Source organism: Osmerus eperlanus, chromosome 11 (genome assembly GCF_963692335.1).
Source record: "Osmerus eperlanus chromosome 11, fOsmEpe2.1, whole genome shotgun sequence".
NCBI lineage: Eukaryota > Metazoa > Chordata > Actinopteri > Osmeriformes > Osmeridae > Osmerus > Osmerus eperlanus.
The window spans coordinates 6,559,436-6,574,689 of record NC_085028.1 but is presented as its reverse complement, the minus strand read 5'-3'; the positions used below and the strand labels follow the sequence as shown (position 1 = coordinate 6,574,689).

Sequence of the window (15,254 nt, the reverse complement as noted above, 5' to 3'; positions counted from 1 at the left end):
GTGTGTGTATGTGTAGGTTGGAGTGTGCTGGCATTTGTGTGTGTGTAGCACACCATACCACAGCATACTCTGGGGTCAGTTCAATAGGTCAGACTTAACAGAGGAGGGTTATGCAGAAGCAGTCTCTTTAGGGTGGGGTGAGGGGGTCCGTATTGTGCAGGCTCATTCATCTTGTGAGGTCAGAGATTGCATTGATAAACATAACCCACATGGCCATCTGCTGCTGGGCTGTACCCCCAGCAGGAGGGTCTGCTTGTAGTCGTTTTGACAATAGGAACAGAGGAGAGGAAGAGGAGAGGAGCAATGGAGGAGGAGAGGGGAAACATCTGTTGCCTCTAGCCAACCACCTACAAAATGGACATCTGACTTCACTGCTGCTCACTTAAGACAGATGACCAGGGCAAGACAGTACATCTGGCGAGGGGAGGGAGGTGTGTGTGTTCAGAGATTGGAACAGCTTGTATATTGGTCATGGAGAGGAGGATGACATCACCCTCCAGCATGCTGACGATTCCTGATGCCCTCAGCTTGGACTTTCTGGCGGAAATAGACCACAGGGGGTTGCTAGGTTGTGTACTGAACCGCCCTCCTGCGTGCCTGTGAACCCCCTATCTCCTTCTGGTATGCAAGTCTGGCCGGGCTCGTCCCTGGCCCAGGCAGCAGTGATTGAGACTCCCCTCTCTGGCCTTTCCCTCGGTCGTAAAACACCGCCACGCCATGGAAACTGGCCCGCGGTGATCCGGGCATCCCTTTGTCCGGTGGCCCTCATCAGCCCGCTGACGTACGACTGGCTGCTCTTACCATCAGCCTTTTGTGTCTCCTCACGGAGAGAGTCAGGACTCTGGAACGGCCGGACCCTGGGAGCACGCATGGTAGTTAGCTAATGGTTAACTAGCAGTTAATGAATGGATTGACTGAGGGCTGATAGTGAGAGTTTTAGTGTGTGTTTTCTTCGGCAGAGAAGTGTTGGGATGGATTCATTGTGACAGTTTGGAGTAATGTACCTCTTTATTCAACCAATGTAGTGAGGTTTTTACTGTAGGATAAGCTTGTTGTTTCCCACAAATAGAGGCTGGGATAGAAAACAGATGGTTTAGAGAGCAGAAAGGCAGGTTTTGTTGAAGCCAGCAGGGTCAGCTGATGTCTGTGTTCTCCTGTGCGGCATGAGGATTCCAAGTATTTCCTCTCCCTCCCAGCCTCTCGACCTCCAATCCTCAGCCTCTCATCCTCCTAGGCTCTCTGCCTCCTATCCTTAACCTCTTGGCCTCCAATACTCAGCTTCTTGGCCTCAAATCTTCAGCCCCCCCCCCCCCCTCCTAACCTTCAGCCCCCCTCCCTCCTCCTCTGTCCCCCCCAGCATCTCTCCTTTCCCAGTGCCCGTTGGCTGGGAACGCTTGTATATTTATTTCTCGCGTAATTGGCTGAGGCTGATCATGGTAATAAATGGGATTGGCTGAGGCTGAGCGTGGTAATAAAGTCAGGGTTTAGCTACAGGTCTGTCCTGGCTGGAGACCAGCACTGATTACCTCAGTTGGGGCTTTCAGGTGATTGTGTGGCGTCACCTAGGCTGGTGGTCACTGTGTCAGGGTGCCCTTGCAGTACAACACCCTACTATATCCATCACAGACAAGCTTGCTCAGAAAGCTGCTGTTAAAATATGTATGTTTTGTACTGATTAAAATCTACAGGAACCTATTGTGTTAACTCTGTCCTGTTCCTCTCTTTGTGATGTTCTCCACGGTCTCTTGAAGGGTAGGCCTGGGGACTGACGCAGTCCTAAGTAGATGAAAGATTGAGGTTCCTGGAGGGACGCCCACAATGCACTCTGTGTGATGAGGGCCACCGTGAGGTGGGCTGTGATTGGGTCGTTGGAGGAGAACGTGTCCCCTCTCTCTGAGTGCTACAGGAATCAATCTGTATGATTCAGTGGGAGGGTCCTGGACTACCCATCTGCACAAACATACACACATACATCTACACACACACACACGGAGACACACACACACGTAAGGGCATACACAACAAACACAAGAAAACACTCACACAGCCACACACATAGCCTCGCACACAGACATGGACGTACACACACACATACACACAGGGAGTTTTGTTTTACTATTCTGGTGGGGACCAACAATTGACTCCTATTCAAAATTGCGTTATCCTTAACCCTTAATGTAATTCTAACCCTGAACTCCCTAACCTCCCCTAAAATTTGTGGGGCCCGATAAAATATATAATAAATAAAAATGTTCTTAGTTTACCTTGTTATACAAGAATACACACACACACAGCCCTGATGATTTATCTTGCTTTTATATACCATAGAAACCTGTTCTCAGGAATTGTAATTACTGAAATGGGACATGCCATTTTTACTGTATTGCCGGTCCGGTCTGTAATGCTTAACAATAGTCTGGGGTTGTGAGTTATGAGACTTGGTTCTGGGATGTGGTTCTAGGACGTGGTTCTAAGCAGTTGATCTGAGGCCTGGTTCTCCGACATGGTTCCTCTCAAGTATGTTTCTGGAACCTTGGTTGGTTGATGAGCTAGATCAGGTGTGCTTATGTGGTAAAGGTCTTAGGGGGGTCAGTTTGCCCACCCAGAGTTCCAGAGAAACATGATCACTTTAGGTTAACCATGTCACCCTGGGTTCGTTCACCCCTGTGTGTGTGTGTGTGTGTGTGTGTGTGAGAGAGAGAGAGAGAGAGAGAGAGAGAGAGAGAGAGAGAGAGAGAGAGAGAGAGAGAGAGAGAGAGAGAGAGAGAGAGAGAGAGAGAGAGAAGAGAGAGGAGAGAGATGAGAGAGGAGAGAGAGAGGAGAGAGATGAGAGAGGAGAGAGAGAGAGAGGGAGAGAGAGAGAGGAGAGAGAGAGACATCTCTGGGAGTGCTTCAGTAGAAGTGAATCAGTGGTTTCCAGTAGAAGGCCACAGGCGTGGTGGAGCTTGGCTAGATTAGACTTGTGTAGATGGATAGATGAGGTGTCTGAGTGGTCTGGTCTAGCTTGTCAGGACCTCAGTAGTTTTCTGTCTATGAGAGTCTAAGATAGCAGTCTCTCTATGTGTCTGGCCTGGTCTAACCTGGTCTATCCTCTGGGGGCTGATTAGATGGGAGATCCCCAGAAGCCTGGAGGAGACATGAGGGCCAGTACCACACTACCCCAGCACCTGAGAGACCAGACACAGAGAAGATATGGGAGTCTTAGGATATGAGTCACTCACAGAACATTCCTAGACTGGGGTATCAGAGGGGAGAGGTTAAGCTAGTATGATCTTGTTATCTGAAGGTTTTCATGACTGTGGGTTTTGAGGAGGGATTTAACATACACAAAGCCTCCAGTCTGATAAAAATTGACAACGCTAATGCCTCAACCAATGTCTGTACGGTATGTTGTTGACGTTGTTGTTGTCAGTGTTGACACACATTACAGGGCTCTCATTTGATCTATCATATCAGGAAGCTTGTCTCAACAGCCAGGTCTCTGTTGAGTTTGATTCCAAAGACGCAGCCCAGACATTCAGTTCTGACTGTTGATTCAGTGAATTAACACGGAAACACACATCTCAAGTCTCAGCGCGTTACCCTATGTGTCCTCTTCTCTGATTGGACCAGCGGTCGGGGCTGTATCAAGATCATAGGTATGGAATCTATGACTTCGGGCTAAGGATTTATGAAGCTTCAAAAGGAGCTCCTCCTTTCCCCTGAAGGGGCACCTACCACCTCTCTGTAGGCCCCTCCCTCATATACATAGGCCCCTCCCACCACTTCATAGGCTCCTCCCACCACTTCATAGGCTCCTGTCTTTTCTTCAGGAGCTGAGAGGAAACTTCCACCTGCCAGCCAAGATGGAGGAAAGGTAAACCTGGTAGAGAGCGAGAGCGAGAGGGAGAGGGAGCAAGACCAGAAAGACAGGGAGAGCGTAAGAAAGAAATGGAGAGAGAGCGAGCAAGAGAAAGACTAGAGAAAGCAAGACAGAGAAAAGAGAGGGTGAGATAAATTGCTTCTTTCTTTGCTGTTTGCTGACTCACCGTGAGGGTCTGGTCCCTTGCTGCTCAGCTGAGTGCTGCTGCATAGCAGGTAAACAGGCCTGTCTGACAGCTTGTTAGCTAGCTGCTGTCACACACACACACACACACTAAGTCCAGACAGTCCTTTTTCTAACTCCCTGGCTGTCTTTACCAACATGTTTCACTTCCAGTGAAACGTGAGAACAGCAACGATTAGCTTGTCTCTCATTGATCAGACAACCCTCAGTCTGCTGTGACGCATCCCTCCTCCCCCCCGCCCCCCCCCCCCCCCCCTTCCGCCCCACCTTCCAAGCTGCTGTGGAACACTCACGTCAACCTCCTTCCCCCCAGCAACCTGTTGTGATAACTGTGGTAACCACAGCGACCGTGGGCTTTTTGTGGGGTTCTAATCTCCGTCCGTCTGTCTGTTATGTGCCCCTGTGATGTCATCGGATGTTCTTACCGCGAACAGTGCTGCACGAGAGTGCATCTGGCCGGCCCTGTACACAACGGGCTGTTTCCACTGTTCCAATGGGAAAGTTTCCATGATGATGATGATGCGTAGAAAGAGCTCTCTGGATCTCTGGCTCCTGCTGTTGACATATATCAGTTAATCTGTGCTGTGGGCGGAGTACCTTCACTGTTCAACCTCAGGATGAGTGTGTGTTACCAGGCCTTATCTGCTCTTAATCACAGGCTCGCTTATCAGTGAGCCTGTGTCCAGTTAAAGCATAAGGCAGGGCTGACTCACAGAGTTGTATCACCTGGCTGTGAAAGCTCACAGCAAGCTTGGGTTTGAGAAGAGTTCCTGAGACACACAGCTTCTCTCATAGTGAGACTCCACATACAGCTCTCACCTGGGTTCCTCGTGGTTTTAACCATGTGTGTTTATTCTGAGCTTTGGTATATTGTGTGTTTCTTAACCCTTCCTTTCTCGGTTGTATGCTGTGTTTCGGCCAGTCGGCCTTCTTCCGTTTCAACCACCCAGAGGAGGCGTACAGGATGAAGAGCATGATGCCTGAAGGAGGGAGGGGCTCCATAGGAGGCTACAGGCTCCTCACAGGTAGGGAGATTTGTCAATCATACTCTCAACCAACAGGTACTCATCAACTGCACACTCACAGCCTGGTTGGTTTGTACTAGTAACTCCTACAGTAAACATGCTACTGTAAAACACATTCCCAGAGGGGGCTGGGGGGAGGGGTCTTGTTTGAGATAGGAGGAAGGAGATGGTCCCCCACCCCCACACTTGAAGCCTGCAGGAGACTGGGTGCAACACAACCCAGACAGAAGCCGCTAGCCGGCAGCTCCTGCTGCTGCTGCCTGCGTTCACACTATGCATGGTTTATTAGGCTCTCATTCCACTGGGTCTCTGGGCAAAGTATTCAGCTGAGTGCTGTGTGTGTGTGTGTGTGTGTGTTTGTGTGTATATGTGTAGGCTATATGTGTGTGTGTGTGTGAATGTTTATGATGTTGATGAGGCGCACACACAAACGCACATCCACACAACTGAATACTGGCCAGATCTCAGTGCAGGCATCTTGTTATTTCCTGTTCCTCCCTGTTGACTTCTGCCCCTGAAGGATAAGTATATAGTAGCGGGCACCCGGCAAACTAGTTGTTGTATAGTTGCCGTGGTAATGATTGCCTTCCGTTGTTCTGAAGCCTGTCCTCTCCGCATGCCTACATTCCTGGGTTCAGCCACGCCCATCACAAATCACATGTTATCATCCCCTCACATCTGGTTGGACAGATTTCAGCCTGATAGATACTGAAAAACTCCTAGAGAAGTGCATGTATTACAGTGTATTTTTACCAGATTAATAGCGACGGGTTAACGATAATAATGATAATTGAGCTGCATCATCGCGTCATGTGTCACAGGGCTTGATGGAGAATATTAGTTCTTTCCACAGGATAATATAAGGCTCTCCTCTGCTTAACTTCAGTATTTTCCATTCCTCTCCTATATTCTCCTTTTCTCTCCTTTCCACTTCTCTCATCCTCCCTCTTCTCTCTTCATTGCCAGACAGCTTTGTTGGCTGGGCGCAGGTTATTTTAACTACTGTGGTATCTTTTACAGTGTCTATGTTTAACTCTACCCCCCAGTCTACTGTCCTGCTGCTGCTCCCACTTCCTCTGCTCTCCCTCCTCCTTCCCACCCGACTGGGTCTGAGGTGAACAGGGTAACACTCTTTATCTGGGAGGGTCTTGATGGATCGGACAGGACTAGGCTACACCATTCACACTGGACTAATCTGGAACTCTTAGACTGGATTATTTGTCCACACCATAGGCCTAATGACACCATACGGATAGTGGTCCCCTGTTTTTAAAGGTCGGGTGCACATTCAACAGTCGTCCCACCTCATAGGATTGAAATGTATTATATTGTTGCCAAACTATTAGGACCTTAAATTAACTGACTGAACTACGAGTTACTACACAATACATGAATGGTAATAATAGTACATGCGGTATTATAGCGAATACGAATTCACATACTAATAAAAAATACTAAACTGTTATAAGAAGAGGCTGTAACTAGACACTAAACACGTCGTGGCTCTTTAAGAGGCGAACCAGACCCTACTTCCCGCCCCCGTAAATCTCGCAGTCCGTCACATCAGCACCGTGGACAGGGAGGGGGAGCGATCCGGAGACAGTAGCGGCGCCTGGCAAATCAAACTAGGCTGGAACAGCACGTCGGCAGCCGTTCTCAACCTCCACGGGTGACGAGAGCCGGGCTCGGCAGGCTTCGGTGCAACGCTGCTTGTTGAGGCTGGAATGTTGGAGTTTCGGTTTATCATACAGCAGGTGTATAAGCCACTGAAATTGATTTAGTGGTAAGATAATCCTTTCATGTAAGTAGCCTATGCTGTATTATTCAAATCTTCGTGAAACGCGAGTCAATCCATATGGCGACAGTGTTACCGATTGTTGCCGAGTCTCTCAACCGTCCTCATGTCCCTTCGTTTTGACGTTTCTACCAAAACCGGGCGGTGAATGTCGGATTTCTAGACGTTGGAATAGCTCAATTCTGGCCACATCTGATCTCACTGCCATGTTGCCCGGCGTAATAAGTATGTAACAGGTATAATTGTACACCGAAATGATCGAAATGTTGTACAATTATAGTCTTATTTCCACCAAAATGTGGTCTGACTAGCCCACTGAATGGTCATAGGCTACTGTCATTCCGAACGTCATGTTGGTGTGAGGTTTGTGAGAGGGGAGGCAGCCGGCGTGTTTGAGTCTAAAGAATAAGGCAGATACATCTTAGCCGACTCCGCATCAGTTCACTACAACAACCCGACCTCATGCATTATTACTGAACCCTCGACATGTCGTGCAGTTTGTAATTGGGACACGTGTGAGGTCATCTTCATGAATAGATTGTAACCTGCGCTTGGGTTGTGGCATGTAGGCTACCATAAACGTATGTCTCTGAGATTTCATCCTCACATTGTGACAGAGGGCAGTGTGTCAATAGTGTTGCACTCTAATAGCTGGCAGACATGTAGGTGAAAGTGTGTCAGGATCACATTTACTTTTCACCACTATGAAGTGTATTTAATCTGAATGTTTGCTCTCCCTATTGATTAAACATCTCGGGGAATCCTGTCATTGTAGAAACCTGGACGCGCTGTGCTCTCCTGTCCCTCTGTCTAGTCCAGCATGTTGACATAACTGAGCGCTCCAATCCTCAGATTGAGATTAGATTACCAGTCTACATGGTTGCTGAGCTGCTCTCAGACCCCTGTAATTGGGTTAGACTGGCACATTCTCCCTGATCTCCTATCTCACTCCACAGCACGCTTCCTCCCTCGATCTCTCTCTCTCTCTCTCTCTCTCTCTCTCTCTCTCTCTCTCTCTCTCTCTCTCTCTCTCTCTCTCTCTCTCTCTCTCTCTCTCTCGCTTGCTTCCTCCCTCCTCCCGGCCTTCCTCACTCCTCCTTTTCTACTCCCCCCTTCACTAGCTCCCTTCTCTCCTCTCTTCCTCCCACCCCACCCCCCTCTTACCATTGCGTCTCCCCTCCACCTACTCCCTCATTCCTCCTACCTTCCGCCCCATTTTCGCTCCCTCCTACCCATCCTCCTCCTCTTCATTTCCGCGTGAGAGATAGTGGAGTGATTGTGTTGGAGGCGGAGCAGGTTTAGATGTCCCCATGCTCTCAGGTAGGGCTGAGCTGGAGTGGGGCTCAGAGAGAAAGCTAATTAGCCTCTTCAGCCTAATTAGCGAGCAGAGGCTGCTCTGGGTCAGCCATTCATCCATACACCTGCTGCTTTAATGGAGAGCTGACGGGCCAACCACCAGTCACGTTCACTTAACCCTGTTCTATTCTACTCTACTCTATGATCATCCAATTCATTCTATTCTACAATACCCTACTCTTTTCAACAATACTCTTATTCTGTTTTATTCGGGTCTACTCAACTTTAGTTGACTCTACTCTGTTCTAACCCTATTCTATTCTATAATACTCCATTCTATTGTACATTACTGTGTTGGATTTCATTCTGTTCTTTGTACAATATTCTATTTTACTTTAATCTACTAGGGTCTTTTCAACTCTGTTTTCTGTCCCATTTGATTCTATTCTATCTTATCTATTGGCTTAGATTCCTATCTGCATATCTGACCCCAGTGTCAAGTAGAGCTGTTTAACGTCCACTACGGTCCTCACTGACAGTAGCTTCTGTTCCTTCCTCCAGACTCTGAGAGCCTGGCCAATGGGAACCACCAGCCTGGCCTGGCCCAGTCTCAGCCCCAGCCCCAGCCCGCCCCTGGAGTCCGGACAGAGCACAGCGCCATTGTCAGCTCCATTGAGAAGGACCTCCAGGATATTATGGACTCTCTAATCATGGACGACCCTCAGCCATCTTCCTCCGACTCCAAGAAGCCCCCTGGTGGCCATCCCATCCCCCACTCCCCCCTCTCCCCTCTCTCCCCCATGGTTAACGGAGGGGGCAGGTACCTTCTGTCTCCCCCAACCAGCCCAGGAGCCATGTCTGTAGGCTCTAGTTATGAGAACACCTCCCCTCCCTTCTCCCCCCTCTCCTCCCCCTCGGCAGCCAGTAGTGGCAGTTACACCCCCTCCCCTGGGGGGGCCCCCCTGGATCCTTCTCTGCCCCCCATCCCTGTCCGCTCCTCCAGCTACAACTACTCCACCCAGCCCCCCATCCCCCAGCCACGGACCACTCTGTCCAGCTACAGTGGCAGCAGCGGGGGCCAGAAGGTTCAGGAAAGTCCCAGGCTTCAAAGGAAGGCCCTGCTGGAGGCCCCGCCAAGCCCTAAGCCAGGCCGCAGGAGTCTTGGCCATGACGGGTCAGAGAGCCCCAGACAGACCCACCTGCTGGCCTCCACCTCCTCCCTGTCTGAGGCTGGGTCTCACAGCAGGAGCAGCGTACCCAGCAGCCCCCGACTCACTCCCAAGTTCCCCCATTCCCCCTCTGCCTCCCCCTCCAGCCCCAGGTCCAGGTCGGGCACCGTCCTCCAGGAAAGGCCCGCCAGCCCCTTCAGGGAGCAGGCCAGCCTGGCTGAGCGGTCCCTCTCCGCCAGCCCCTCCCGCCAGTTCGCCCAGCCCCCCCGGCCCTTCCAGCCCCCCCTGGACCCCATCGTCCACATCATCCAAGGAGCCCCTCCCCTTCAGCAGCACCCACGCTCCCTCAACCCCCCCGAGAGCCCCCGGCTGGTCCGCAGGAACCTGGAGCTCAGTTCAGGGGGGGGCAACAGCATGAGAGAGCTGCCTCCCCTCAGCCCCTCCATGACCCGCAGGGGGATGGGGGTGCCCGTGCTTCCCGGGGCTCTCCCAGGGACCATCCCAACCCTCCGGACCCCAGACAGCCCCTCTGGGCTGGGCAGGCTGGTGCCAGAGAGCCCCAGGCTTCGCCGCAAGGCTTCCTCTCCTCCGGAGGAGCAGTTTGGCAGGGGAGGTGTACGAGCCCGCTCCCCCTCTCCCACATCAGGTCTGATTCTGGAGGGCGGAGGCGGTGGCGGAGGAACGGGGAGGAAGGCCAGCTTTGGGAACGCCCTCTCCCCCGCCTACAGCCTGGGGTCCCTGCCTGGTTCCTCCCCCCTGTCCAGCCCGCGGGGGCACCGGAAGATGTCGGCGGGCGCCAGGGAGCTGCGGGGGATGCACGCGGGCATGCGGGAGAGGAAGAACAGCATCTCGGAGATCAGCGACAACGAGGACGAGCTGCTGGAGTACCACCGGCGTCAGAGGGACGAGAGGCTGCGAGAGCAGGAGATGGAGAGGCTGGTGAGCGGGGTCGCCACGGGCACGCGTCTCTATGGAGACGGGAGGGGAGGAGTGGGCGGGGGGCTGCTTTTATGAATTCCTGGATTAAAGGAAGTTGATTAGTTCTGGTGGAGGCTAGTTCACTGGTTCATCTCAACACAAGGAAGTTGGTGCTTAGTTGACTGAAAATAAAAGACAAATTAAAAGCAAATCAAATATATTACACAAATACACTTATATGATATGTGACATATATTAAACACTCTTCAGCTCAGTAGCTGGGGCTGAAATGTGTGTTGGCTTCATGGTCTTCTGCACGGCTGGTCCTGGGGTTGTCAGCCCAAACGGCAGTGTTCACGTGTGCAGTACAGCAGGTCTGTGCTGGAGGAGGTGTTTAACCCACTGGTCTATGACCTGATATAATAGTGTGTTTATGTACAGTAGAAGGGAGAGTGAAACTCCCAGTATTTGTGAGGAGGAGGAAGGAGAAGGGTGGGCAGTAACCCCTCAGTCTGTCTGACACACCGTCTGGCGACATGCTCTCACCGGTGGTCTCCATGGCAACCCTATTGTTTGTTGTGCCTGGGACTGGGGGGAGGGGCACCGGCAGACATGTTGGATCTGTCTGGGGGTTGAATGAAGCTCTGAGACAAAGCTTTTATAGATGTGTGTGTGTGTCAGTTTGTGTGTCTACATTTTGTAGATTCTTGTCAGTCTTTCCAGTTCAGCACTAAACAGTGGCAGTTGTTTAATGTTAAAGCAGTTCTGTTGGTGTGTATGTGTCTCTGTGTGTGTGTGTGTGTGTGTGTGCTGTTCTCTGCCATGCTCTGATTCTCTCAGTGGGAGGACAGAACCAGGTTTGTGCCAGAATGCTCTCATACACACCCCCTGTCTCAGCCAGGGACAGAATAGCAGACATGGGTGATACCAGGAGAGAGAGACCAGGGGGGAGGACTAGGAAGGCAACCAGGTGGGAGACCAGAGGGGAGACCAGGGGTGACAGAGCGACCTTTGTTCCTGGTGTAGTTTGACATAGCAGGTGATGTTGACACAGCAGCCAAGGTAAACAGCGGAGGTCCATACAGAGGCCTGACCTGCTAACCCAGCCTACCTACCTAGGCCTGGCCCAGCCCAGATCTGCTCCAACACCCAGCCTACCTACCTAGGCCTGGCCCAGCCCAGATCTGCTCCAACACCCAGCCTACCTACCCAGGCCTGGCCCAGCCCAGATCTGCTCCAACACCCAGCCTACCTACCTACCTACGCCTGGCCCAGCCCAGATCTCCATGCAGGTCTATCAGCCCCTCCAATAACGTGTCAAGATCTACAGCAGGCCTGTGAATGGTGAAAAAGAAGAGGGGGTCTGGGGGTGATGAGTTCTGACTGAATGGCGTGGTTCATTCAGGCTCACTCGTTGAAAGGATCTTTTTATAGAATCACTGCGACTTGTTTATGCTTGTTTACTTAGAAGCCACTTATGACTCCACTGGAAAATAACCTGCAGTTTAGAGCAACAGGGAGCGAGGGAGACATAGTTGGAGAGAGAGGGACAGAGAGAGAGAGACATACACAGTGAGTGAGAGACACAGAGAGACACAGAGAGAGAGACAGGTAGGGGAGAGACAGATAGGAGTCTGGATGTGACCGTGTTCTTGGTTGTGAGCCCAGGTGCATCCTCTGCTTAGTCCAGCATGAGCGATGGATGATCCCATGGTGATTACCAGGAGGGGGGGGATATCCACAGCTATCTGCGTTTTAATCCCGCCCAAGCATCTGTGACAGCCACTGGCCAATCACGGCTATCTTTGTCACGGCAGCGTCCATGGCGACAGCCCGCCTGTCACGTGACCCACCTCTGGTGTGTAGAACGTGACATGACGTCAGGCCTTTTTCTGCCTGAAGAGTGGCTGAACATGCAGGACTGGCTCTGACATGACTGTTTGCATGTCTGAGGCCGGGGAATGCTGGGTTAGAAGTGCAGACCAACCCTGGCAGGGTGGTAGCCCAGACAACCCACCATTTAGTAAACACCAAAAACTGTACAGAAACATTTCCTTCACACTCCTACTTCTCTTCAACCAAGTGTGAGGAGATAAGGTCCTCTCCAGACAGACCTTCTGCAAAGCCTCATGGTCCCTCTCCTGGCAATTAAAAGGCATAGTGGGTTCCCATGGTGACCAGGCTGTCCAGTCTGCTGGGTCCGCGGTTGGCACGGCGACAGGCTGGTTAGGAGATACAGCCTTGGCAGGGTAGACGCTCCTCACTGGCACGATGCCTCCCCCACCTGCGCTGCCAAACACACCGCTGGAGAAGTTCCAGGCAGTCCATTAGAGATGACATCATCTCGGCGGTTCGTCCAATGAAGATTACCTCACTGTTGTTGTTCCAGAGGAGTCTCGCAGCGACGTCACCCGTTTCCATTAGGCCGGCGTGTTTGGCTAAAGTCATGACCACAGATGGGTGGAAAGACTTAGCAGAACCACCATCATTCAGCCTGACACGCTGAGAATGTGCACACTAAGCAATGTGACAGTAGCAGTGGAGGCTTTTACTGTTTCTCTCTCTTTCTCTTTCTCCTCACAGACAGAATCTGTGAGGAATGTGTAGCGACAGGAGAATGACTCTGCATGTTGAGGCAAAAAAAAGGTCTGTAGAAAGAGAGGAACAGAAGGATGGAGAGGAAGAGAGAGGGAGAGAGGACTGAAGGAGGGAGATGGAGAAGAAGAGAGAGGGAGAGAGGACTGAAGGAGGGAGATGGAGAAGAAGAGAGAGGGAGAGAGGACTGAAGGAGGGAGATGGAGAAGGAGAGAGGGAGAGAGGACTGAAGGAGGGAGATGGAGAGGAAGAGAGAGGGAGAGAGGACTGAAGGAGGGAGATGGAGAAGAAGAGAGAGGGAGAGAGGACTGAAGGAGGCAGATGGAGAGGAAGAGAGAGGGAGGGAGGACTGAAGGAGAAACACAAGAAGAGAGACAGATGGGCAGTGTGTGCCTGTGCTGCATGACTGGCATCTTTGTGGTCATTAGCACACTGTCGTGGAAATTTGGCAATACAGTTATAATGTGTGTGTTTCATATATGAGGAATGTGTTTTAACGGAAGTCTAAAGTTGATTAAGAAGAGTCAACTCCATTTGGTAGAGATGCCATTTGCAGTTTATGACACCTGGGGGGAAGAGACAGCTGGTCTGGAGACAATGTGGATTCAATTGTATTGTTAACTGATCAAGCTGCTCTGACCCTTCCTGTTGCATTGGGTGGGGTTAATCAAATACTTGTTTGAAGTTGCCCACACAAAGGACAGTTGACCATTTGACTGGTGAACTGCTGTGGTTTTACTATCTACTGGTTTGGGGAGAGAGGCCACATTAAAGAACTGTGGGAACTTGATATGAAGTCAAACTGTCACTGAGCAGTGCTGACCAATCAACAGAGTTCAGAGGAATCATTTGATCTAAAGTTTATATAAGGCAGGGTTTTAGGGTTGTTCTGTATCACTCTGGCAAACGACCTGTGGCTAGCACCTCCTTCGTTATGACTGATCACAAAGTACTTTGTTAAATCTTGATTTGTACAAGCAAAATAAATTTATTGTAACCGCCATCTCTTGACTATTCAAATCTACACAGTGCCGCTAGAATTTTTCCATAACAACACCAAATCCTCTACCACACACACACCAAATATACCTCTACCACACACATCATACCTTTATCATACACACACACACACCAAACATACTTGTCTACCATGCACACACACCAAATATACCTCTACCACACACACACCTCGTTACCACACACACAACTAGCATACCCCTCAACCTCCAAGCTTCTCCATGCTTGATTGAGGAAGAGGGAGAGAGAGGGATGATGGAAGAAATGAGACAGTAGACTCCCTCTCTATCTCCTCCCCCCCTGTCAATCTGAAGGGAATTTTTTTAAATCTGATCGTGTGTGAGTGTCAGTGTAAACACATATGCTGTGAGTCTGTTTTCGGCTTGTCTGACATTCCCTTACTCCCGCAATGCTTTCCCAAACAGCACATTGACACACCAGCCCTGAGCCGTCGTGCTTGTAGTCCTACCGACTGTAGCCATGTTTGTAGTCCTACAGACTGCAGCTGTCAAACATCAGAGCTGCTGTGGTGTGAACCTCCTGTCGTGCTTCTAACCTCCAGTAGAGGGCGTACTAGCACCGCTGTATGGAGCAGTGAGCGCAGTCAGGACCAGACTTGTAAAATAACACCCGGACTTCTCAACTCGCTCACACACAAACAGTAGGACAATGTTGCTGAGACTTTTTAAGTGTATTTGTATTGTTTTACAGTCAGTTAGTTAGTTAGTTAGTTAGTTAGTTAGTTAGTTAGTTAGTTAGTTAGTAAGTCAGTAAGTCAGTCAGTCAGTTTATTGGTCAGTTAGTAAGCTAGCTGTTGTTGTGAACAGCCACTTCCCCCTGACCTAATATAGTCAGGCCCCCTTCAGGCCCCGCCCCCTGCCCTACGACCCCGCCCCCTGCCCTAGGCCTGGGGGCTGAGGGGGATTGGCTCTCCATCCTGCCTGGCTCTGGTGACTGACTGAGGGGGCGATTTTCAACTCACACAGGCTCAGGGAAGGAGGCACAGCTCAGTCTACTGGACCTAGACAGTGAAATAGTCTTACAGAAGATCACATAGGGAAGTCAAGATCTGTAGTGAAGCAGTCTAGATCTAAGGGGAAGTTGATATTTAGTGAACTAGATCTGTTGAGAGCTATGGACCGGGGGAGGGAGGTTCTGAGTGGTTCTGGGATGGTTCCAGGGTCGGTTCCGGTGCAAGCAGGACAGACGAGAGAGCAGGCCCTGGTTTGCCTTCTGAGCCTGGCTCAGGAGAACCCTGGATTCCTCACCAACGTGGCAGTTCTCATTAAGGTAACCGTGACAACGGCTCTGATAGGAACCACCACCCTGCTTTAGCTGGTGTAGCAGGTAACCATGACATCGCCTGTAACAAGAAATACTGTAGCTGGTGTAGC

The 15,254-nt window shown here is 50.8% G+C and overlaps 1 protein-coding gene across 6 annotated transcripts in view; it reads left to right on the top strand.

Moving 5' to 3' along the window:
• phldb1b (pleckstrin homology-like domain, family B, member 1b) overlaps window positions 1–15,254 on the top strand; it is a 57,138-nt gene that overhangs the window by 20,191 nt on the left and 21,693 nt on the right. For all 6 annotated transcript variants that reach the window (XM_062472511.1, XM_062472516.1, XM_062472515.1 and 3 more), the window contains exons 5-6: window positions 4,947–5,070; window positions 8,723–10,269. In XM_062472511.1, the coding sequence (XP_062328495.1) occupies window positions 4,947–5,070; window positions 8,723–10,269 (1,671 nt within the window). The remainder of the gene's footprint in view (window positions 1–4,946; window positions 5,071–8,722; window positions 10,270–15,254) is intronic.